At 36.1% G+C, this 26,847-nt stretch overlaps 1 protein-coding gene across 2 annotated transcripts; it reads left to right on the top strand.

Annotated features, from left to right (window-relative positions):
* The first annotated feature begins 356 nt into the window (after positions 1–356).
* Positions 357–26,847, top strand: UBE2D1 (ubiquitin conjugating enzyme E2 D1). Of its 2 annotated transcripts, XM_074374037.1 has the most exons (7): positions 357–588; positions 17,853–17,916; positions 18,010–18,041; positions 20,119–20,196; positions 21,246–21,351; positions 23,989–24,082; positions 24,821–26,847. In XM_074374037.1, exons 1-7 carry the CDS (start codon positions 565–567, stop codon positions 24,864–24,866), a joined length of 444 nt encoding a protein of 147 aa, XP_074230138.1. In that variant the 5' UTR covers positions 357–564; the 3' UTR covers positions 24,867–26,847. The 2 variants fall into 2 exon arrangements, with proteins under 2 accessions (XP_074230138.1, XP_074230139.1); XM_074374038.1 differs by lacking the exon at positions 18,010–18,041.

Consider the following 26,847-nt stretch of genomic DNA (forward strand, 5'->3'; position numbering starts at 1 on the left):
CCTTTTGAAATAGGAACTAGGGAGCTAAGTGAGGCGTCATAACTGATGTGAGTCTGTGCACGTGTGAGAAATTGAGGCAATTTATATATTTGAGAAGAGAGTGAAATCTGTAAAGGTAACAATGACAAGATCAGCTGTAGCACATTTTAGAAATTCCTGTACACGCTTTGCGAGCTAATTTATTGTCCACATTCACAGGTTGGAGCCCAGGCTACAGGTGGAGGTGGGCTCTGAGCAACCCGCCCTCGCAGCGCGCTGGAACTACACTTCCCAGTGTGCCCGGCGGGGCGGGGCGGGGCGGGGCGGGCGCTGGCTCCTTCCCAGAAGCAGAAGCGGAAACAAAAGAGTCTCGCCGGCGTCCCCGCCCGCACACTCGCGCACTCTCGCGCTCGGGCGCACTCGGAGCAGGCACCGGCGCCCGGAGCGAGCCAGCGAGCGGCGAGCCCGGGACCCACCCGGCTGAGCCAGCCGAGCAGCCGGCGAGCAGAGCCCGCGACGACCCCACGCCCCCGAGCCCCGCAGCTGCCCGCCGCCCGCCAGTGTCCTCACCGCCCTCCCTGACCCATGGCGCTGAAGCGGATTCAGAAAGTGAGTGCCCGGGCCGGGCCTGGGGCGGCGGGGCGGGCTTCGGCCCCCTGCCCACGCTGACCCCGGCGGTGGTCCCGAGAGACGCGCCGGGAGGGCACAGGAGGAGAGGGTGTGCTGGGGCTGGGGCGGGGACGGGGGCCGGAGGTGCCGGCCGGGCCGGCGGGCACCCGGCAGGTGAGGAAGGAGCACCGGCAGGTCCCGGGGGCTGGAGGTGCTTGGAGGCAGGGAGCCCGCTGTGCGCTCGCGGCGGAGCTGCTCCCGGAGCCCCCGTCTGGAGATCCTCCGGGATCTCCAGACCTCCCCGAAATCTGTGCTTCACGGTCACGGCTGGATTTTGCCCCTACCCCCGGCTAGTTTTGGCCCTTGTCATGCTGCTTTCTCCACGTTGTTTTCTTAAGCCCGTTCTCTTTGATATTCTTGCTTCCCCGAGCTCCTGGGGAGGGCTAGGAAGGTGTGGTGGGCCTGCAGCCTTCCTCCGCGGAGCTGTTGGGTTTGTTCTTTCTCTCCTGTGCGGCTGGCTCTTGCTCAGATGCCCGAATGGGCTGGAAAAGCTCATTTGGGGCCGAGAAGCCTCCTGCCCCTTCTATTTTGGTGCCTCTGCTGCTGCCACTTCAGGTCACATAGCTGTAGTGAAAACATAGTTGCTGATACACAACAAGATGACCTCCTGGCTGTGATTCATGGTGAGTCAAGCCAAGCAGGTTCTTTTTCCCTCATGATAAACTTGTAAGTAAAGTTTGAGACACAACAGAAACTGTCACAAATTAAATTGTTTGATGCTTTGACGCATGGGTATAGAATGAGGAAGAAATGTATTATATTCATTACATATTTATCCATCCCAACGCAATGTGAAGAATTGTCTTACCTTGCATAATATTATCACTACCGTCTTTAATGTGAACGTCTTACAAAATTGGGGTTAGGGCATTTTCTTTCTGTTTACTTTTATTATTTGTTGGGTTATTTGGTCTGTTCACTGACGCAAGTTTTAGGTTTCGCTATTGTAGTTCATGGGGAGAACATGGAGAATTTGTTTTTTTAATGAGAAGTTCGTTCAGCCAGTTAAGCCAACAGTGGATAGCATGTTTTGTAAAGGATTTCAGAAGACATCTATGCCTACCAAAAGAATTTATCAGCTTTTTCAGGCATGAATCAGTAGAGCAGTGATAGAGATGTATACATTGTGTTCTCAGTCTCCATTGGTGGCATCTTCTGGTACAGCGGACAACAATTTTGAGACCTAGCCAATTTTTTTTTTTATTTTTGGTTCAAATACTAAAACTAGAATATTGGTTTTGTGTGTGTGTGTGTCTTTTAAGATTCCTCTCACTGTAAAACACAAAGCTAATTAGCATTTATTAATTAATATGTTTTATGATTTGAAGATAATGCAAGTACATATTTTTTTCATATAGTTAGATTCTAATTTTGAAGCCCTACTTGGCATCTATGCCATGCTTTGTATATTTATTAATGATGATGTAATATTGGCTCACATTTGAAGTAAACAGCACATATTTTCCAAGGAAGTCTTAAAATTCCACTTCCTTCTTCCCTAGTTGTGAGAATTTTTCGCAAGACTTTACACATAGAATAGATTTGAATAGTATAGAATTTGTCCACAGTAATTAGACATTCAAAGAAAATTGACACTATTTGTGAGTATTATACTGGGCAATTATCAATCATCATGCTGAGTGAATATATTTGGCTTGTATTTGTAATATGGCATGTACCCAAGTCGTATTTTTAGTAGGTATTAGTTATTATTAGTTTCTAACAGAGTTGTCTGGCAAAAAAAAAAAAATTCTTACCTAGAAATGATGTCAGACCTTTAACAAATTGATATTTTGGAGAAGAAATTTGGAATCACATAACATCCCATCTCTGCGTCAATCTTTGGCTTTCCTTTTCTGTTGGAAAAGTTGACCTGCACAAATCTCTTTCCATTAATCACATTTTCAAACCATTTCCTCAAACTTTAGGTGGTATTATTTTGTTTGATTCCCCCCTTTTCCTCTTTCTTTACCTACCTCCTTGATTAGAAGCCAGTTCCAGGGGAGGTGTGCTGTTTGCCACGTGAACAGTTACAAACCCCTCTTTGATATCATCAGTGTACAAATTCTTAAATCTTGGATGCTTCAGCAAAAGAATGTACATATTAGCTTTTGGACTTTCTTTTTAAGTTAATTAAAGTAACACTGTCAAGTACCTTCCAGGTCATTGGGTTGTGATTTTCTTGTACCCACACGGGCAGACTTTAGAACTATGCAGAACCTCAGTGAACTCTGCAGTAGTGCAGTGGAGTCTCAGAGTGGAGTGGAGGGCAGAGGAACAGCCTCTGGGGTGGTGTATGAGAATCATCCCCGGGACATTTTCAGACTGTCTCCGCTGCTGTAAATGGAGAGATGTTGAATCCCTCGGTTGGGCTGGGGTAGAAAGAAGGCTGAGAATCACTGATGTTCTAGTCTACTCTCCTTTCTGTTCAGAGAAGGAGCCTGAGATCTGGAGTGGAGTGCTTTGTCCAGGTTAATCTCTTAAGAAGTGACTTGGCATATTTGAAAATGTTAAAAAGTTCATGACTTTACATTTCTTCAGTCATGTGAAAAGATTAAAGATGGCTGAGTTAAAATTGTATGAATATACAAAGTATGAGGATATGAGTGCTTAAATATATTTTTATGCTTGAGTATGCTAAATGATTTAATACTCTAATTTAGACATCCAGTGCCAGTTTTGCATTTCAGCTCATAAATTTACACACCCATGCCCTATTTTTAGATGCAGTGGTAGATGTTATCACAGTCACCTAAGTCACTAAAGGAAAAAAATCTGAACAAAGTCTGAGGAGAAATATCTAAAACATGTCTGAAAAAGAGGGCAGTTTTCCAGCTGGGCGTTTATTATTTTCTAGAATTAATTTTGAAGTGTTTTTTCTATCAATTCTGTTTTCAAACCTTGGTAAACTTTTTTTTGGAAATAAACTTTTTTTTTTCAATACTGAATGTCTTGAAAACCAGAAAGGAAAAAAAAAGGAAATCCTAATACAGTCATCATCATCTTAGTATATTTCCCTCTAGATTTTTTTAATTTGTCAAGAAATTGAAGTAATAATCATACTAACATGATGTGATCTATCTTTTGAAAAGTGAAACAAAAGAGTTTTGTTTTGCAAATATAGCAACACAGATATCTATTCCTTAATGTATAGTTCTGTCCCCAAGATGGATTTTTTTTTTAGTAGTCAATTTCACTTAAAATGTATATGTAAATATAAATTAAAATACAATTTTATGAATGTTTTAAGCTGCTGAATTTTTCAATTTATACAATTTCACATTAAACTATTTATGTCAGTGTGAAAATCTTAGGATACTTTAAAAAAAAAAACAAGAAACACCCAGCCTTTTGTGGATGGAGCATCAAATGGGAGAAGCAGCTCTGGTTTCTATTCCTGGCTCTGAATTACTAGCTTCTTCCCCTGTCCCTAATGACGCTGCTGAGAAGTACAACCAGCATGTGTAACACATAATGATTACTCTGTGCTAGACACTGTACTAAGTGCTTGACATATATTAATTGATTTTATCATTAGTAAGCCCAAGAGATAGAAACAATTATCCCCATTTTACAGAAGATGAAACTAAGGCACAAAGATGTTGAGTAGTGTACTCAGAATCACATATGTGGTAAGTGGCAGTGTTAGGAGTCCAAACCAGACTGTTGGCTCCAGAGTCCATGCTCTTAACTATTTCACTATCCAGATGGACTCACATCTTATATCTGTTTTACCTAAATTGAAAGACATAGAGTCAGATGAACTTATGGATGTAAGTATTTTGCAAACTGGAATTTTCTATACAAATGTAAAGTGGCATTATAATTAACACTGGCATATTTAATAATTTTCATTGATGGATCACTCGTGTTGGTTATGCATTGTAAATTTCTGCTCTGCAGTCATACGCACTGGATCAGTTAACATGGTAAAAGAATAATATATCTGTACATCTTTGTTTTGTCACTTATTCATAAATGTAATTCATAAATGTTTTGTCATAAGTATCATCTCATTGTGAAGATTTCATTTGAGAAAGTAGTTTATGAATTGATCTAGCTGTTTAGTTCCTGTAATGACTTTGAATAGTAGTCAGCAGTTCAGTTTGCACAGATATGTTAGGAAGACTGGCGGATTAGAAGATTAAGCCTAAGACTCCAGGTTCCTTCCAAAAAAAAAGACACTGCTTTAAAAAGTTTTTAAAAAGAAGGAACACAGTATTCATGCTTTTTGGTAGATAAATGGTTTGTCCTGAGATGAAAGGAAAAAAGTGTTCTTTATCTAAAAGCCACTGTATGAATTTTTCTGCTTTTAAGTCTTTATAATTAAGCTCAGTCTTCCTTTGGCCCCAGTATCATGTATTTTTCTTTCCTCATCACAACAAAGGTGTAAAAAGACAAGATAACTACTGTCTATCCTAGTTTAAAAGTTCTGAGGTTCCTTCTCTGTGGAAATAAATAGCATATCCAAATATGGCTGTTTGTGCCTATTTTAGGAAGCCGGGTACATATTATAAAAACCAAACCTAGCAGGATGTGGGATTGCCTCCAGCGAAGGAGAGTAGCATCCTTACTCGTTTTAGTTCCCCGAAATACATGTAGAAAACATATTTAATGAGTGCCACTAATCAAAATGGTCAGTCTAATAGTTCCCATCAAACTGAGTTAATAGGTGTCTCCAAGGTATTAGTTCCCCTCATCCCTTTTTCAACAGTGGATGAACTCGTATTACACTTAAAAGCTATTATTGAGGTACTTGTCCTCTCTCCTCTTAACCCTGTATGCTGCAATAAAAGATATTTAGTTCTGGGATGAATCTGTGAAGGTTCAGTTAACACACATTAGATGGTAGTCCGAGGCTCCTGTGTTCCAGGGGTTGTCCTTAGTATGGGAGGGCACTGCCATCCTGAAACAGTCTGGCGCTGCCCATCTGATCACCACCTTTCTCTGCGGCTTCCAGACTTGTCTCTTTTCGGAGGTTTCCCCCACTGTTCTCTAGTCATACTACCCTGTTTGTGTGACTCTTCTCCTTCACTGACGGCACCTTGCTTATTAGGCTTCTCATCTCCTTTGAGATTTTGGAAAGCCTTTCTAACTGGGGTGAGGTAGGGGATTGGTTCCTTCACCTTAAACTTCTTTAGCCAGTAAAATTAACCTGATGGTTCTCACTCCAGGAGGCCACCCTCCTTTTGTGAGTGGTTTGGATTGCTCTGGAGGGGACCTAACAGACCCGGTGCCTGGGCTCATGTTCTTCTCTAAATCTGTAAAACTCTTGCCTGTGTTTTTACTTGCCCCAAGTTTTGATGTGTTCTGTTTTTTATTTTCACTTAGTTAAAAATATGTTCTGATTTCCCTTTTAATTTATTTTTTGACTCAAGTCATTTAGGAGTATATTATTTATTTCCCAAATAATTGGGATTTTACAGTGCTTTCTGTTCTTGATTTCTAATTTAATTCCATTGTGATCAGAGAATATGTGTTTTTATTTGACTCCTTTAAACTTTTTGAGATTTGTTTTAGGGCCCAGAATGTGGTCTCTCTTTTTTACTTACGCAATAATAGCACCCTTTTGGTGTTCAGCATAGCCTTTGAATGAACAGTGAATGAAGTTTAATAATTTCTAGTCTTCATTTTGCTGGGTGTCTGTAGAGTCTAGGTTATGCCTAAGGAATGAATGCCAAACTAAGGTCTACACCTTCCCAGTGCCTCAGTGTCTCCTTGTACTTCCCTGAGCTTTCAGAACAGGGGTGACATAATCAGTTTAGAGGATCACAAACAACATTTTAAAAATTGGAGAAGGAAATATTAGTGCTTTGGGTGTAGTAATGGTGTTGTTTTTTCAAACTTTTGTTTTAGTTATGTATATATGTCCCTGTGTGTGTGTGTATGTGTATGTGTACTAGGTTGTGATGTTTAATGTTTTTCTTATGAATTACCATGAGGGAAGATTGAAAATCATTGTTCCATAGCATAAGATCTTTAGGTAAAAACAATATTGTCAAAAATACCTGCCATATATTCATACATGTACATATATGTGTTAACATGTATGTATAGAGAAAGCAAATGAACACATACACACACATATATAGATAAAGACATAATGTAAAATATTCTAGCCTTGGAAATATTTCTATGTAATACGAACTGTCAGTGCTCTTTGTTATCTAGTACAAGTAGCAACATTTTATAGTCATAAAATACAACCACAGTATTTAAGAATAGAACTGAGTGATGCTAAAAGAGATTAATTTATGATGCAAATACTTATTAAGTGCCTACTATATCTATGCCAGCTATTAGGGACAGAGCTGTGAGAAAGTAAATATTTGGTAAACATTGGTAGATAAGTTTGTGTTTTAAGTAGGTTTTAAGAACTAGATTGCTAGTTTTTTTCTTTTTCCTTGAAGCACCGTCTTTCTTGGTTACCATGAAGTAAATAGTAATTTTTCATAATGGGGCACTCCAAATGTTCTATGTTGCATGTTCCATTGTGTGTCAAAATTCTATTATGTGTTTGAAAAGTTGTATGTAATTTCCTATCTTTTTTTTTTTTTTTTTGCATCTCAGAGTGTCTTTGAGCACAAACACTCTCAAAGCGTATGAAGTAGTGTTCATGTCTAACCTTAAGTCTCCTGGGAAAAGGTAATAAGAATTCCTTTTCATTGCTTCACTCTTCACAGTTTTGTTTCTCTTGAGCATAGCTGAAAATGTGCAAATGGCCTTAATTCAGTCCTGGAGCATTGTTGGCTCCAGTGTTGATTGAGAATAATGTGCTCTAGTTATTACAGCCTTGAGATGAGTATTGTTTGGGGTTGGGAAGGGTGCTGGAGTGGAAATCAGCTGGTCTGAGCCTTTGTCCTAGCTTTGGCTTTGTGACCTTGGCCAAGAAACTCATAGCCTTTATTCTCTTTATCTAGGAATGGATTGAACTAGGTAACTTCTATGGTCCTTTCTGATTTATAATTTTTGGCACACCTAAGTAATGTTATTTACTGTTTTGTTCTTGTTCCATAGAAAAATGGTTATAAAAATAAATATTGAGCAATGCTATATGAAACTTGAGTTAACATTCTATTTATTTTAAATTGTCAGAATTGAAATAGACATCTTAATGTATAAGATCAGTGAGCCTCTAAAGACGTATTACTTTTTGATTAAAGAGCATTTATTTGTGATGCAAATAAGATGTATTTCTGTTTTTGTACTGGTAACACAATGTACTTTTCTAATTCCATTTAGCATCCATCTGTTTCACAGGTATCTTTTATACTTTGAAGATTATTTTATCCATGTATTTAGACAACTGCCTTACACAACTGCCTTTCATGTAGATTTTTTAGATTCAAGTTAATGCATTTAGGCAGCACCTTACGTATATAAGGCATATACAAAATGTAATAAGGAGATATTTAGGAAAGTAAGGATAGCCAGCATTGTCTAGAAAATTTAAAACTAATAAGGGTATAAAACATCTTCTGTCTAAAAGGAAATGATGTTTGAAGCTAGGGGCAAGATAGCATTTTGCGGAATTTAAAGTCATTATGACTGGTGTAGAAAACATTGGGGGAAGTGGGAGAATATATGAGGCTAGAGAGGAGTCAGATCCTGGAAGGTCTGCTCAGCCATTTTAAGGATTTATAGCATTTTAAGGATTTATACATCTTCTGTTAAGGCTAATGAAAAGCACTGATACGGTTTAACGTGGTACTTTAACAAGGTGATTTTGACCCCACTGTGCTGGTAGAGAAATAGGAGGTCAGTTAGGACATCATTACACTTGTTAAGTGAAACCCAAAAGGATTTGAGCTAGCGTGATGGCAGAGGACATTTGGAAAGAGGGGTATGTAAGAAGGGTATGTAAGAAAATTACATACTTGGCCTTTTTGAATTGGCCTGACCCACCCATGCCTGCCCCTACTTGGCCCTGCAGGTCACACCTCTAAGGCTCGGCAGTCTGGCCAGTCTTCCGCCTACTGCCTAGTCTGTTCTCAGATTCCTTCATAGCATCTCCCTGGTTTACACTTTTGGCTTCTTACCCTGAAATGTCTCTCCTCTGGCTTTTCTCTGATGCCCTTTGGACCTCAGGTTTTTTTTATGACTAGCCTGTTCCTGGGACCATTTCAGTGGGAGGATCTGTACCAAAGGAGAAGCTGAATAACTTGGTACTGATTCATGTGCGGGGGTGGGAGGGTGGGGTGGGACAAGAAGGGAAAAATTCCAAAGTTTAGAGTTCGGATTACTGGAATAAGTGCTTTTTTACTATAATACTTCGTAAAGTAGACTCAAATACAGTTTTTTTTTTTCCCCTGGGATACCTTGGACTTGTCTAAGATGTGTTTTTATTTATGTAATTCCTACAATGGAAGTATTACATGTGAAGGGAGGTGATTGAGTCTTTTCTTTAAAAGGAAGCCATGTTTTAAATTAGAGGCAAGATAGCATTTTGGGAAATTGGAAGTCATTATGGCTGCTTTAGAGAGCACTGGGGGAAAGTGGTTGCAGATCTGAGGCATTGGGTAGACAGTGTCCCTAATCCTGACCTCAAATGTTTATTCTAAATTGTGCTCTTTATAGTTCAGATTCAGTAAATATTAATTTGATGTGGTGAAGTCAATGGCATCATTGCTTTTTTGATCTTCTTCCTTTTGTGTTGAATTTGGCTGCTTTGATATCATTACTTTTAATAAACAGCCTTTGCCAGAGATACCTGATCCAAAGAGACAGAGAAGCAGCCAGGACCAGTTTGTTGAAGTGAATTTGGTCCCTATAACTTAATTGGATGTCGTCAGCATTTTGAAGTCTTCCAGCAAGAATCTCCATGGTTTAAAATAAAGATGTTCTTTAATTCAAGGGCTTAAAGAAGTCTGTATTCAGAGACATTTCTGAGAATTGTTTGACATCTCCCTATTGAAATAGCTCTAGTCAACTGGATAAGGAGATCAGAGTCTGAACTATAAGCCCATGAAATGTTTATTTACAGACAAACCAAATATAGCTCTTATATCCCTTTAGAGACAACATCAAAAATGCAATCCAGTAAGAATCACTGCCTTGTTTTAGGAGTTTTGAGATAAAGATGGTTGTGTCACATTAATTAATTGCCTGTTGAACCAGGATTTTTGAAATAATGCTTTCATATGCTTTGGATTCAGTAATTTAGAATTTGGACTGTAAATCAGTCCTTATGCATGGGCTGCTTATGTCCTTTACACACACCCGGTGGGGTATATATTATATCTATTATGGAAATTTAGACCTTCTGAATGTTGAAAGTAGACAAGAACAAAGCATTTTCAGTCTGGTCAGCATAAATTTTAGAGAATATTTACTGCATAGTGTCATATGAAGTCTGACCATAAATAAGGCAACTGACTTGTTAGCTTTCATTCTCTACTGTTCAGATTGGGCTGTTACCCTTCTGGGAGCTGAGAGATTAATGCAGCCCTCTCTTCTCTTATATTCCCTTCTTTGTTTCCTTTTATTTGCTTACTTTCTTTGAATTAGGCAGCCTCGTCTACTTTTAGATTTTAAGTCCCCTAGAGGCAGGGACTGTGTCTAAGTTGGTTTTATGGAGAACACTCAGCATATTGTGGGGGTGTTATAAACATACCATCCTTGCCAATTTAAAATTCAGCTTCAGGCCTCTCAGTACTTTTCTTTGTGTCTAGTTGGTTATAAAAATCTGAACCAGAATAGAGGTGCTTAGCCATGTAAGTCTATATAAATGCATTAAGTACTTGTTTTTGTGGATTCATAGTGCTTTTATAGTGCCAGTCATAATATAGGGACTATCTTGTAATCTACCTTTCATTACTGTATATCTTTATTTTGAAATTTAAATACCCTAATTAGTTTTTTTTATTTGAGTGTGAGTCACACTGGAACAGAAAACTGCTTCACTGACACAGATTACACAGATAACTTTAGCATTCTTTCACCAGTTTGATTGATCTGTGTTTAAGTATAAGGTTGGTTTGTTTTAAACTTACTTTGTCTCAAAGGAGAAGGAAATTGAAACTGTATTTCAATTTTAGATTTAAAAAGTCACTGAAAATGAAATTGAAAGATATACACACACACACAAAATATATGTATACACACTGTGTTTACTGTAACAAGTTCTTTTCATGTATGGGTTTATAGCTAGTATCATTATTTGATAGCCATCTTTTACATCATATGATTTCTCTGTATTCTGTTCAAAATATAGCTGGCAGTAGAATTGCTGGGTCCTTGAGCATACCTGTGTTCACTGTTAGTGGTTATTGTCAAACTTTTCCTCTTCTACCAGCAGCATATGAGAGTTCCAGTTGCTTCATATCTGTGCCAACATTTGTACTGTCTTCTTTAGTGGCATAGCATTTTGAAAAATTTTCCATTTCCGTCCACTACAATGTCACTGTCTTCACTTGTAGTTTTTGAATTCCAAGTTTGCCATTTTCTTTCCATTTTCAGCAAATTGATGAAATAAAGTTAAAGTAAGTTCTCATGGTCCTACTCAGATGTCAAACATCAGCTTAAAGGATGTGCTGTCCACTTCTTTTATGTGCAACTTTCTGTAATGAAACTTTGTAGAGCCTTGGAAGGGTTGGGGAGGGTACCAATCACATTGAAGTCTATGTAAATGGCGCCCCTTGGAGTTGGTGCACATGGCCTGTGGGGCAAAATGCAGCAGCCCTGACTGCTGCTTGTAATAACTGACAAATACACACACACACACACACACACACACATGCACACTCTCTCTCTCTCTCTCTCACCTTTTTCTGTGCTCCAGCAATCCACATTTTAACAAATGAGGATTATTTGTGTTTAAGCATTGTGGTGTGCCACAAGTTTAAAGGAGTGGAGTAAGGTAGAAACCCTGAGGCAATCCGTCTGGCTTTTCAGCATTTCCTACCTCTTATAACCTTTTTAATGTTTCATATTTGTGTTTATTTTTGATATAGAAGGTAGTTTGTGCCAGTCAAGCTATTTTATACCGGTTCCTTCCTAGATCACACTTCTGTCCTAGGAGAAACTTTCTTTCTAGCACTCCCTTGAGTGTTGTAAACCTTAATGAACACATTCAGATGGTGACCCTTGAGGCTTGTAGCTATTTTTACATACATTTTCTTGGAGAAACAACTACGTGGAAGTTTCTAAGGATCCAGAGGACCTCTTTTCTATATCTTTTAAACCATATCTTATGAAGTTACTTAAGTATTTATTTATTCATTTATTTTGTTAAGAGGGGCACTGGGGTTTGAACCCAGGACCTTGTGCATACTATGCACCACTGAGCTATACACTGCCTCCCCCATGAAGTTACTTTTTTCCACAAATAAGTTCTCCTTGAATTTCATGCCCCAGTTTAATCATTAACAAATGTGCCTGACCAGTGACTTATGAAGATTTTTATTAGCATCATAATATTATGTCATTAAAATAAATCTTTAAAAGATTGGGAGTGTACAGTTGGGACTAGAGTATAAAATCAGAATCATGATCCCTATTAGAAAGGATGTTGAAGTGCTTAATAAACTCTTGCTATAATCAGTTGGGCTGGTTAAATTGAGCTTGGAACAAGTAAGGAAAAAAAACCTCTGTCCAGACAGGCAGCTCTGTCTATGGGTAGCTCTGTCACCAAGGATTGCTAGTGTTTGGAAGACAACTTAACTTTGAGACTAGGTCAGCTCAGCACAAATCCCTAACTCCTTTTGGAAAAGCAGCCGAAAGCTATGTCCTGAAAGTAGGTCAGCAGCATCTTAAATAAACAATAAGAATGGAATGTTTAGAGTGTTGAGGGCTTCTAAATCAGAAAAACCATAACAAAAATGTCTAACAAGAATTCTGTGTGGCTTTGAACACCTTGCTAGAATGTCATACGTTCTGTAAATTGAAAATAGTTGTGGCAGTGGTATGTGTTTTTAATACCTTAATGATTAATATTCTTTTGAGGTTCATTTCTAGATGTTATTATATGTTATTATAAAAAGCTACCCCCAGTGTTTTCAAGTGATTTTTCACTATTTTCAACACCTGTTATTAAGATTTTTTTTAAATTATATGCAGTCTGTATATCTACATGAAGGAGTAATTGATTCTGATTCTATTGCCAAATCTAATCATTTGCATTCCTAAAAAATAGAAATTTGAGATATCTATGCTCTACTGATCATGTTATTCCTTAAATTTTATTGTTTAACTCAAACTATCAAACACCTGATATGAAAGGCATTGTGCTAAGTATTGTGGAGGAATCCATGAATAAAATGCATGTAAATCCTGATTTTAAAATAACATTTTGGTAGAAGAGGAAAGAAAAGGAGGAAACTAGTATTTATTAAGCTTCTGTTATACACAGCAGATATTAAGCTAGGTACTTACGTGTTTTCATTTAATTTTCAGTGTAGTTCTTCGAGGTCATCAGTGATATCCCCATATGAGGCACTTGAGCAAGAGGTCAAGCAAGTTGGCCAAGGTCACATAGCTAGTAAGTGCCAGTAGCAAGGCCAGCTCTGACTCCAAAACTCATGTTTTTTAAGTGGCCATTGGGAAGACAGCCACTGTTAAGGACAATGGATAGAATTTGGGCACAGGAAGATAGTGTAACAGGGAAGAACAAATCTGACTCCATATTAGATCTGTTCCTTTAGCTCTAACTCTTTGCTGTGTTTCCTGGGTTTAGTCATGCTGGTTCTGCACCTTTTGTAAAAGAATGTTGCCTATTGCCTGAAGATAGCCCATTCTCAAGGCTCTGACCTGTAAGGGTATAAAACTTTTTCATTCATACAGAGATAAGAAGTTTCAGAACACAAAGGATTCTGACACCAGAAAGTTTCCAACAACCAACCACACTTCTGCCCCCTTTTAGTGTTAAAAGAGCCTAAATTCTGACTTGGGTGAGATCGTTCTCCAGGACGTTTGTGCCCCATCTTCTCGGTCTGCTGGCTTTCTGAATAAAGTCGTTATTCCTTGCCCCAACACCTTATCTCTCATTTATTGGCCTGTTGTGCAGCAAATAGAATGAGTTTGGACTTGGTAACAATAGAAGGAAGGTTATTTTGGACAATTATTACAGTGAGGTGAAATTACTGGGTCAGAGACCATATTCATTTTCTGCTTTCACAGTTACTGCCAAGTTGCCCTCCAGAAGATTCTGTCTCAACTTACTCTCTCTCCAACATCGAGTGACATGCTTATTTCCCACCAAAGCCATGGGTGGAGATACTCTAATAGGTTGGCTGTGGTTTGGTTTGGGTGATGGCCTTGTGGGGGTTTGACTATTTATACAGTGCTCTCTCTGTTTCTTCCCTACAAAGCACTGTTTTCCTTTGTTTTGCTTCTGTAACACACACATATACACACAGATACAATACTTAATTAAAATGAATGGTTTAAAATGCTTTGTCTCTGGGACCTTTTACTTTTAATCAGCATGGGATAAAATCATAGCCATGAGCCTTGGATTTTGTGAGGATCCTATACATTTGAGCAACTTGTGTAAGTCAGTGTTAATTCTTAGAGAAAGAGTGAAGAACAAAGGAAGAGATTACTGGTCCTAGCATTTCCTTTTGAAATATAAGAATCACTAAACTATTTTTAATACTCCATATGTGGGTGTGATGCTAGACGTAGATAAATAAGAATGCCAATAATAGTAGAGAAAACATAAATCAATTAATAGGGTGGTTTTTGAAAACCTTGGAGTAAACTCAGTCAAAGGGAGAATTTAACAAGTATAAATAGTCCTTGATTTCTTGTGTTTATCTAGAAGTACACTGGCTTCTGAAGAGACTTAAGAGCAAAAGGGATGAGTTTTGGTTTGTTTGTTTGTAGTTTTTGTTTGTTTTATACTTTCACCTCCTTAGCACATCTCAGAATTCTTCATTTTTCAAATTTAAGACCTGTATTTTTGTGGGCAAGGGAGGGTATTTATTGTGCCTTTTGTTTTCTGTTGGTCATTCTGTCTGTGCATATGCACCATAGTTTCAGTGGCTTATTTCCAGGAACGTTTCCAGACATTTTGACAAAGGGAGAGAACATTAGAAATTTAGACCCTTTAAAAGAGTCTAGGCTGTGTAAGTCTCCTCACCAAAGTGCTTGAGTCGTTATTAGTCGTAAGGAATGATTGCTGTGACTGTTAAGAATGATGTACTGTCAACTGCCTCTTTCCTATAAGTGAGCTTTAAATAGACAACTTAAGAACCTGGCCTTTGTAGATCAGTTGTTAGATTTTATCTCTCGTTCTTAGCTCTAACTTCAAACAGGAGGTAGAATCAGGACACAAAGAAACGAGAACAAGATAACAAGTATTTTTCTATACTATTTTAAAGGGATTTGAAAGAACAGTCTGACATTTGAAATTTGAACACAATTCAAGGCTATTCCAAGTAAACTATGGTTTGAGGTTTTTTGTTGAACAAAATTAATTTGTATGTGTATGTATAATTTATTCACATATACATTACTAATAAAATATATACATGCAAGTCATCAGTTTTTTTTTAAACCACAATTAGAGACTATCATTTTCTAATTAACTAGTTTTTCTAGTTAAGGGCAAAGAAGTTCCATTTACCCATTTAAACTAATGTTTAGAAAACTCAACATGATGAATCTTTTCAAAAGCAATCTCCTAAAAGCCCAAATTTAGAAAAATGTTAAGTAAAGCACAGTAATTCTAAAATGGGGCTGTGACTTGGGAACTGCTCCTCCCCAGTCACTTAAACTGGTTAAATAATTAGAGAATTGGATGGTTGTCATCAGTTCCATATTATCTTTTTTTTTTCTGAGGGGGGAGGTAATTAGTTTGTTTATTTTTTTTTTTACGTGGAGATACTGGGGATTGAACCCAGGACCTCCTGCATGCTAAGCATGCACTCTACCACTGAGCTATACCCTACCCCTAGTTCCATATTATCTTTTTTTTTTTTTAACATTTTTCATATTATCTTAACACTTATTTGAATGCCTTCTATGTGCCAGAGACTGCTGTATGCCTCATATGTACCATTTCACTTGTTTATCATAGAAACTGTGGATGAAGGCTGTAATGCCATTTTGTATTAAAGGAAACTTAAGGCTTGTAGAGAAAAAAATGTTTTGCCCAGGATCATTTGGCAAGTGAGTGATGGTACATGGACTTGAACTGAAAAGCCTTGCTTTTTTAACCACTATCACTAGGTCAAAGACTGAAATCTTCCTCTTTATTGTTTAACTAAACCTGGACCAAAGAAGCCGCTAACTCTGTTAGTTAATTCTTGTCAGGAGGAGAAGCACGGCACCAGCTGTGGGGGAAAAAAACAACAAAAAACAAAAATGAAAGTACCAGGGTGTAGAGGGTGTATTGAGAAAGACTGGACGCCTTGGAAGGAGACTTGAGGTTGCACTTGGCCCAGTTCCTTAGCTCATATATCACTTTCTTTTCCCTACCACATCCTCTTCCTTGTTTGTCTCTATTAGAACACTGAACTCATTGCTGTAACCACTGTATTGCAGTGATTCTAAGGCGCTCGTCTTTTTCATTTTAACATTTCTAAAGTCTGGATGTGTCTTTATAATTGATGGTGTCTTAAAATTAATTGGCAGAGTTTTTTCCTTAACTATTGGTACATAAAATAAAGATGTAGTTTACAGTCAATGGTGTCTTAGATTTGCTGAATACAGTGTTTGTTTACATGTGTCCCATGAAAATGTTTATATCATTTGCACGGTTTTAAATACCAGGTGTATACAGTGCTTTTTCTGATAGCTAGTCCCTTTTAATCTCCAGCCCTGCATGTTGAGCTAAATTTTTCCTTGGTGTCACAAGGATCACAGATTCATTGTGTCTGTTTTCCAAATCAGTGTGTCTTGTAGTCGTCCCACATCTCAGTAGGTGGTATCTACCTTTGTTACATTTGTGAAGCTAAAAAGCCAGAGGTTCCACTACCAGGATTTGATTCCCAGTTCCACCCTATACTAGTTCTGTGAGCACACAGTGAAGTGTGGCACCTTTATTCTTCATCTGCAAAGTTAGGAGCATAGTAACACCTATGTCTCAGGATTGTTAGGATGGTAAAACATCAAGTAAATATTGGCTGCCACTAGTCTTCACCATACGTATTTGTGACCTTTCTCCTTACTCTGTACATGTGATTCATCATCAAATCCTGTGATAAGTAAGCCCTTCAAAATATCCCAGACCCGTCCTCTTTTACCTGCCCCTCCTCCAGTCCAAGCCCCTCTTCTTGTAGCTTCTCTTTCCCACCTCTAATCCATTCAACACACAGACCAGTCGGAGCCATCTCTTAAATCAGATCATACCACTTCTTAACATCCCTCTCAATGCACTTGGTGTAAAACCCCAAATCCTTAATATGGTGTATGTTGTTCTCAGTTTTCTGCCTGGCCTCTGCCAATTTCAACCTCATCTTATACCGCTCTGCCTCCCAATGTCACTCATTTCTCCCAAAATTAACTCTCTCGTTCTCTAGATTTCAGCTGAAATGTTACTTTCTCAAAGACATTCCCTGATCTTCCCAACTAAATTAGATTCTTCATTCCTGACATTCGGTCTTTCGTATTGAATGTGACCCTTTCATATTTGAGGGTGAGCAGTTCCTTCCAACTGAAGGGAAGGAAGTTAAGTAATTTCCCCAAGGTCACAGGGCTCGAGCTGGAATGCCAACCCAGGACTGGCCAGCTAAAGCTGCGCCGCTTCCATGTTTCTTCCTTTGCTTCCTTGAGAGCAGGAAAGAGCATATGAGTCAGTGTGCTAGGCTTCACAATGTGGCCCACTGCTCTCCTTTCTTTCCATTTAACCTGCACGTTGTTCCTGTAACACCCATCTCTCTGTGAGCTTTCACTTGACCAACTTGGATTATGAGCTTGTTGAAGTAGGATCTGTTTCTTACGTATTGCATACCTAGCACTTAATATACGTTACCTTGAATGCAGTAGATACTCATTAAATATTTTGTCTTAGGGATGTTCAAGAAAAACCGTATTTTAACCCATTTGATTTTTTCCCAAAGTTTGGAGCTGTCTCATGAAGGAACTTAATATCCTTATTCCATACTCTTCTACCTGTCAGTGACAGAGTACATTTTATGTCTCCATATTTTTGAATAGGACTGCCTAAAATGATTTTAAAATGAGTAGTTTGTGTCTTCATGGATTATTATGCATGTTTCCCTGGAAAAGAATTAACCTGAAGTATTTTTTCTTCGCTTCAGGAATTAAGTGATCTACAACGCGACCCCCCTGCTCACTGTTCGGCTGGACCTGTGGGCGATGACTGTAAGCTTTGCTCTCTTGCTAGGATTTTACTACCATTAATAATACAGGTCTGAACACTTGTTAATGACTCCAAAACTGCTTTGTTTGTTTCAGTGTTCCACTGGCAAGCAACTATTATGGGGCCTGTAAGTATGATTCATATATATGAAATTAAATCCCTCAGCCATGCTTCATTCTTGACATTTCACCTTTGAGCAGATGTTTGTGGCTAGGGTTGAAGTTTCCTGTACCCTGAATCACCCAGGAAGCAAAATATGAGTAGAGGATTTATGATGATTTTCTAGAGCCCTGGTGGCAAATACTTGCTAGGATGGCGTTGTCTTTGCCAAATCCATGATTGTTAGGCGTAGTAATGGATCGCCCACAATTTGCAACCAGGCTGCATGTTTGCTTTATCTTTTTTTAAACACAGGGAGTCAGTTGTCCAGAACTAATCATAATTATTCTCACATCAACAGTTCTAGTAGTTTAGAAGTGAGTCTAATTAACCCAGTAATGGAATTCCTACACAGAACAAGCACCAGTTTGCAGTCAGTCTCATCGCTGTTCCTGTGTGTGAGGGAGAACTGATACTTAAGTATCACAGTGGCTCTGTCCTTGCCACCTCAGGAACTGGCCTCTTGGTTTCGTTGCATTGTCTTGAACTTAAAATTATCTGCTGTTTTATGCCTGGCTTCTCTTAACACATATTACCTTTATTAAGATTTTTTTCTTTCTACACCTGAGAAGCAGTTATGACTTGAAGCAGGCTCTTCTTTCTGTGGGCAAAAATCTGATTGCATAAGAATGGGCCCTGCCAGCTCAAATCTATTTTCTGGGTGAGAGTAACTTAGTAACATGTTTCCATGAACAGCATTCTCTCCTCCTTCCCGGGACAGAGCCTTACCTACCTAGTAAGCCATAGAGTTTTTAATCTTATTCCCTTATGTTTAAATTTTAAAAAATAGAACAACTGTTGAATTTTCAGAGCAGGAGTCCTGGGCCAGTGTCTTAAATTACTAAATTGTTACATTAAGTTAGTTTTTTAAAAGGGTGAAGTGCACCATATTTATTTATCTAAGAATTTTTAGTAAGAATCTATTTGTTTTTCATTGCTTACTAAGACCTTCAAAATAGTATCATTTCAAGGCTCACCCTTGCCATTTGAATTATATAGCCCTTGACAAATATTTCTTAGGTGAATCACGTGTAGCAAATGGTGACAATTATGTACTCATACCTACCCTTTCCTTTAGTAATGTAAATACGCTGCTCTGTAGTATCGTTTGAATATCTAAGCAGACCATATCTGTTGATTGTAATTTATTTACATTTTCTACATTCCTTATAATTTTTTATGAATTAGAATTATGTATATAGTAAGAATAATTCTATAGTACAGTCCTCTAATGTATATGCAGAAACTTAAGGAGGAAGTAATGAGCTTTGCTATTATTACTAAACTGTTAATATAATACAATTGATTAAATATAAAGGAATTAAAATAGAATTTAAGGTATTTTTGCTACTTTTTTCCTTTTTAAAAAATCATCCTTTTTTTTCTCCTTGCTTGTAACATTATAAATATTTCCTAATTGCCATAAAAAGACATGGCCAAATTTAAATTCCTGTTAGAAAGTTGTTTCTTAATTTGATAATTGTATGAAATTGAATTTGTCTAGTTTTGTTTGGGGCTTTTTTGCATTTTCCATGTTATCTTCTAAACTGTTGCTAAGTGAAGATTTGATATCTAAATGATGTAGCAGTGTCACTTAGCCTTTTCATAACTTGGTCATTTCAATTCATCTCCATTCTTGCCCTTTAAAGTACCGTCAGAACTTAAGTTTCATAATTAAGAAGGTAAACAGTAGCCCCAGTCCTTTTTTCCATACTGATTGCTGCTGTAGAAAATTATTCTTTTCTCCCAACAGCCTTGTGTGTTTACTGATCTTTAAAAGTCTGTACTCATAAACAGATTTGTTTGGGCAAATCACACCACTGTGTGTGTCCTATTTTTGTTTTGTTTTAAACTGTGATGCCATTATGATTGTTGGAAAATCCTCCTTCGTGCCTGCAACGAGAAACCTGTTTTCAAGGTAAATGATTTGAACTTTTGACAAGATGGCATTTTTTTTTCAAACTGGTAACTTTGGGGGAAATCATTTTAGGTTACTAAATAAATATAGTAATCAAACACTGATGCAATTTATTTTGTAATTTCAGCCTGATAGCGCATATCAAGGTGGAGTCTTCTTTCTCACTGTACATTTTCCGACAGACTATCCTTTTAAACCACCAAAGGTATTTTTATTTTAATGATTGACGTGAGTCCTGGTCAGGGATTTTACTCTATCCAGAGATATTTTCATGATGTCAGAAGACTGTGGGTAGGTTAGCATGTTCAAACTGTTTTATAAAACCACTGAATCTAAAATATACTTTCTTACTCAAATATTGTATTGTATCTATAAATAAAAGGTAGTATCTGTTAGGCTGTAAATTAGCTTCCCTACTTGTCTTTCTCTCCTTATGTATAGTTTGGGAAGTTTTTATGGTCAAGAATTAGCATTTTCCATTCAGTCGTTCCTAGGTTGACCCTTCTTTCTCAGTTTTTAAGTCATCAGCAAACATTTATTGAGCACCTGTACTGTTCTGTTGCATTGGGGAAGACACAAGAAAATATGACACAGTTCCTTTAGTGTGATAGGAAAGATAAAAGCACATCCTTATTAAATCTAAAGAGGAAACAAATGATGGAGGTATCAATGAGGGAGAAAATCATTAACAAATTGTGTAACTGAGGAAATAATTATTTTAGATTTCTGAAAACACCTGATTAATATTATATATGAAATAATGTAACAACTCTTGTGGGAGAATAGAATTCTTGGTGGATTTCTTAGGACAAGTAAGCTGGGGCTCCTCAACCTTCCTCTGAAACAGGGTCAACACCCTAATTTTAGTTCCAAATATCTCACTTCCAGGTGTCACTTGATAATCAAGTTAAGACAAGGATTGCTTTGAGGAATGATGAAAGCAATGGTTGATTTCTTCCATTGCTACTCAGCCAGTCACACTAGCTATTACAGACTTAATTTACTACACTTTCCAAAATACTTCTCAGTTCCTTGGGGTAGGGGAAGGCAGGAAACTGACTTTATTTACTTTCACATTTTCAGTAGATAAAACTACATGTGCATAAAGTAGATGTTCATCCAGTTTGTGCTGAATATATTTCTCCTCTAAGATCCCATAAAACTGAGGACATTTTACCCTAGAGCAAATTAGTTCTGTTTGGTTTCTCAGTTTATGGATTATCACAGTTTTGTTTTGTTTTGTTTCATGTTTAGATTGCTTTCACCACAAAAATTTACCACCCAAACATAAACAGCAATGGAAGTATTTGTCTTGATATCCTGAGGTCACAGTGGTCACCAGCTCTGACTGTATCAAAAGGTAATTTCGTTTATCAGATTTATAACAGTGAAACAAGAAAAACACAGCAGGAGTATCTTAGGGAACAAAGTGTAAAAAAGCCAATCTACTATGTTTTTTTCTGCTTTGATCTTGCTTTGCTTTCTTAGCTCTTATGTTGTTCTCGCTTTTAACAGTTAGCTTGCGGGACTGATGGGCAAGTATAAATGATGAAATGAGAGAAAGTTAAAATGCTAGAGCTAGGAATTTGGGGATAAGCCTGTTGACATTTTACCCCTTCAGTTTGGGCTTTATCTTTTAAAAAAAGAGAGAGACAGAACCAGAGACACAGAGGGAGAAAGAGACAGAATTAAAAATAAGATTTTAGGACCAGTTTTTTCTTTCATTAAATGGAATTATTTATTGATACAATGCGTAAAGCATTATATCTCTTTTACTTCATGTAAGAAGAAATGTCAGATTAGTCAGATAAATGATTTAAAATGGAAGACATGGGATTGGGGATTAACAGACACACAGTACTATATATAAAATAGATAAACAACAAGGACCTATTGTATAGCACAGGGAACTATGTTCATTTTCTTGTAGTAACACATAATGGAGAAGAATTTGGAAAGAAAATATATATGTATGTTTGTGTATAACTGAATCACTTTGCTATACACCTGAAACTAACATTGTAAATCAACTACACTTCAATAAAAATTTTAAAAAAAATAAAATTTTAAAATAAAAATACACATTCTATATGTAAAAAATAAAATGGAAGACATATTCCACACTTCAGAAGAATGCAGTACATATAGCATGTTAGTCTAAACTTCAAATAATCAACAGCATCATTGTAAGGACTGGTACACAATCCATGTGGATTCTCAACTTTAACACATTCTTTGCTAAATTATGAGATATGTATATAGAGCATTGGAAATTGTTTTATTTCATTAGCCAATACTATTTGCTGTGCCAGCCTCTTAATTTTGTCTTGTTTCTCTAACAGAAAAGAACCTGAGTTACTGTTCTGAGTTAGAAGCGTCTGCCCCTGAAAGGAACTTGGCAGTTTTCCCTTTTTATAAAATTAAGAAAACTGTTTCTCTTGAAGAATCTGGGGGAGGAATCCCTAGTCATTTAAAACACTTTTTAAAATAAATGCTACCTGAATACTTGTTTTAAAAAGTGGTAAGGTTTTTAGGAAGCAGTGTCCACAACCATGATTATTTCAAGTATTAGATAAGTAATAACCCTTCAGGTCAGTTAGTTATTTTTGAATGACAGGTTTTCTGACTTAAAATGTTCGTATACCACATATGCACCCAGCACATAGTAAGCACTCAAATGATTGTCAACTATTATTACCTTTTTCCTTATCTTAAAACATTTTGATTTGTTTGCATAATAGCGAAATCAGGGGACGTGGCTCTTGGCAGCAGGAGTGGGGAGATGAAGAACTTCCCTGTTGCTTATTATTGTAGCTTAAACCTTCTTCCTTTGTTTGTACATTTTCTACTTTTTATATTTTAAATGTCTTTTTTTTTATCATGAGTTTAGTCTGGGAACTTTCTGGAGATCTGAGCCCAGATAATCTACCCTGTTGGTTTAACATACAAGACTTGAAATTTCACTGGGCAGACAAGATAAAAAAGATGAATAAAGTATTAGATTTTGTTAGTTCTTTGCAATCCCTTTCCATGTCATTTAAGAATCAGCTCCACTTTATAAATTCACTTCTGTAAGAGTAGGAAAAGATAAAGGAATACAGTAGAGTAAAGTGAAGATGAAAGATTTTTCCAGAGATTTCTTGTACCGCCTCAGAAGCGGTGGCATGTAATTGAAGCAGACAAATGAGGAACCAGAGTCCTATTCCCTCCTTTTTCAGATACTTACATTTGTTAAAAATTATAGCTATTTGCATTAGTACTTTGATGTAATGTTCCAAGAAACAACTACCATATTTTTTCAACTTTCATTTACATTTTAAAATATATGTTACGAAGTGATAGCTGTTCATATTATTTTTAAATGCATTGATATGGATAATGCACATGGAATAAAAAATTCATTGAAAATAATCTTACAAATCTTCCTTCTTTAGCACTAAGCCCAAGCTGAAAAAATGCATGAGCATGATCTCTAAAATAGTAGATTGTTAACTATCATTTGATTACTTTACCTTTAATTGATTAAACACAAATTTTCTGCATTAAAATGGAATAAAAAGTGGACAGTTTTCTCATTAAAGTAAAAAAATATCTCTAAGAAACATCTAATGCCATTCTAGTATTTTTTCCATTATGTACCATTTGGGGTATATGTGTTGTTACCTAAAAATATTTTTGTAGAGAACTTTTGAGTTTAAAGGTTATTAATAGCTACTTTGGAGGCTCACATTTTTTAAATAAGTAGAAATTCAAATTGAATTTAAAGCTTCAAAAGTTATAATAATTTTGTGTTATACATACTGTACAGTAATTTTGCATTTTAAAAAATTAGATACTTGCTACCAACCAAAGTTAACCTAAAGTGTAATTTAATGTGTTCATTTTATTATATGTTTTCTTTTTAAGTTTTGTCTATTCAGTATAGTTATTTTCACATGTGTAATTTGTATAAAGTAGAAAACTCAGAATCTAATATGATGTTTTCTTTTAAATCTAGTTTTATTGTCCATATGTTCTCTACTTTGTGACCCTAATCCAGATGACCCCTTAGTACCAGATATTGCACAAATCTATAAATCAGACAAAGAAAAGTAAGTGTTCACTTATGTTAGTTTCTCTTTGGGTACATTTTCTATGTAATCTGCCAAAACATAAGTATTATCAATGTTTTAAAATACATTTAGTTATGCTTGTTATGTTTATATTGTTTGTTTATCTTTCCAATGCAGTAAACCTTTCTTTTTTAAAAACTCTATTAGTCTTTTTACAAAGAATCTTCTTCCGTCTCACTTATTGTTTAATCCTTTATTATTTAATGGTACTTCTGCATTTGCATAGTATGCATATTTTTTGGTAGTAAAGAACTATAATTTTAGGTAGTAAATTTATAAATGAAAAAAATTGATAATTGGAAAGTATTGAATATCATATTGCTTAGCCTTTCCCAGAAAGAGGGTTACTTCTAATTCCCCACTAAACTGACCTAATTTTCAAGCTGTTTTATCTTACTTACATTGATTCATTTGCATTTTACAAATAGTGCCCATTCAGGGTTGGCGTTTATAGGTTTCTATTAGAAGTTGGTTTCTTCATTTTTTTTATGATTTAGGTATGTTTTCATATAGGTTATGAAGAGATCCATTAATTTAAAAAATCATTTTATGTTTTCTGTTTTATTTATTCATGAGCCTAAGTTACATTGACCCAATAATTAGTGTATGTATGATTATTGCAATTAAGCATATGAAGGTAGAGTATACAGTTTTATATAGATAGATTCTAAAAGATTTAATTTATGTTTTGATTATATCCCTTTTGTATACCTACAGATACAACAGACATGCAAGAGAATGGACTCAGAAATATGCAATGTAAAATAAAAAAATTTTTCATATATACCAGAGTACTGTAAAAGCTAGGTTTTTTCAACATTAGCAGTAAATTGAGCACTGTTTACTGTTTCATTGTACCATGAAATCCTTTGATTTTTACCCATTTTAAATGTATTTCTGAAGCAAGACAAAACAAACTTCCAAAAATATCCTTAAGACTGTGATGAGAGCATTTATCATTTTGTATGCATTGAGAAAGACATTTATTATGGTTTTTAAGATACTTGGACATCTGCATCTTCAGCTTACAAGATCTACAATGCATCTGAAAAGCAACCAAATTATTTTTTGCTGAAGCTAGATGTTTTTACATGGAAAATACTGTATGTGTTGTCTGAATGTCGTCAGTTTTATAAATCTGTATTCAGATTTCATTCTTTGTTAGCTCACTTTATAATTTGTATTTTTTTACTGTATAGACTAAATATATTCTATTTACATGTATGTCAACTCATTACTTTTTTCCTGTGAACAGTATTGATAAAACCCAACACCTGATAATGAAATGAATTAACTGGCTGTCTCCCCTGTCTTAAGGTATTCTGTAGGTTGCAGATTTCTTAAACATGAAATGATCTTTACACTGTAATTCTCAGTATACTGATTATGAAGAAACACTTGTTTTGATTTTGTTATACTTGACTTAACTTTATTGCAATGTGAATTAATTGCACTGCTAAGTAGGAAGATGTGTAACTTTTATTTGTTGCTATTCACATCTGAATTTTTTTCCTGTATAGGCAATATTATATTGACACCTTTTACAGATCTTAATGTAGTTTTTTCCATATAAATAAAATGCTTTTTCTACTATTTGTCTTGATTACTTAAAAAGATTTTAAAAATTACTTTAAATTACTTTATAAGTAAGGATCAATACTCTATATGAAATTTTGCATGAAAATTAATTCCAAATTATGAGAATGAGATCTATTGTATTAGGCATTAATCACCATTAGTTATATAAATTTTGTTGTTTTAGATTTGTATCTGTTTGCCAAGTTGCCAATCTAAAGGATGATATACGTTGGTTCCTTGTTATAGAAGAGAGTTTAGAATAAGTTGGGGTTTGTCTTAGATCACATCTAAAATGGATTATTTACAAAAGTACTGAGATGAATGTAGGTAGTGTTACCCAGATTGAAGAAAATCTTTATAGACTTGAAGAATAATTAGGCTAATTCATTAAAATGCCCCTCTAGGTGTAACTGATGTATTTCTTAACAGTGTAAAACTAGAATTTCTAAAATAGAATTTTAGTGCCATCACAGTTTAAAAGAGGACATCCATTTTTTACCGTAGAAGTTACAAAGAAAATTTTGAAATGATACTTTTCCTATTTTATAAATTGTCAGTTAAAAGTGATTTAAATAAGCAAGTTATTGTTGCAGATTTTAAAGAAAGCTAGAAAGTTCTAATGTTTTAACTTGGAAAAAAAAATACATCTCTGATTACTAGCATGCTTACCAAACCTGAGTGTCACTTTTAGGAAGGGTTGTAGCTCTTCTGATGATTGCAGTAGCTGTATAAGTGTGCAAGAATCTGTGATGGGTGTAGTCATTAGCAAAGCATTTAAATCACTGAAGTATTTTACCATGGTTCATTATTATTAAAGCACAAAATAACCCATTGTTAGAAAATGTGTTTTTATAAATGAATGTAAGATAATGAAATGAATTGTGAAATGGATGTTTAAGAAAATATAGGTTTAAAAAGTAACTATATTAAGTGATGTCTTGAAACAGCCATATCATGAAAAACACTACTTTACTAGCTACATTATTATAAGCTACATTAGCCCAGAATTTGAACACGCAACATCATTATATTTAAGTATTTAGTATATTTTGATAATAAAAGGTTTTGTTTCTTGAATATCTTCCACTTTTTAAAAAAACTTTTATTTGTGTGGCATTTATTTTTAGAAGTGTCTCTTTTTCCTTTATTAAAGTTTTTGAAACTTG

Source organism: Camelus bactrianus, chromosome 11, assembly GCF_048773025.1.
Source record: "Camelus bactrianus isolate YW-2024 breed Bactrian camel chromosome 11, ASM4877302v1, whole genome shotgun sequence".
NCBI lineage: Eukaryota > Metazoa > Chordata > Mammalia > Artiodactyla > Camelidae > Camelus > Camelus bactrianus.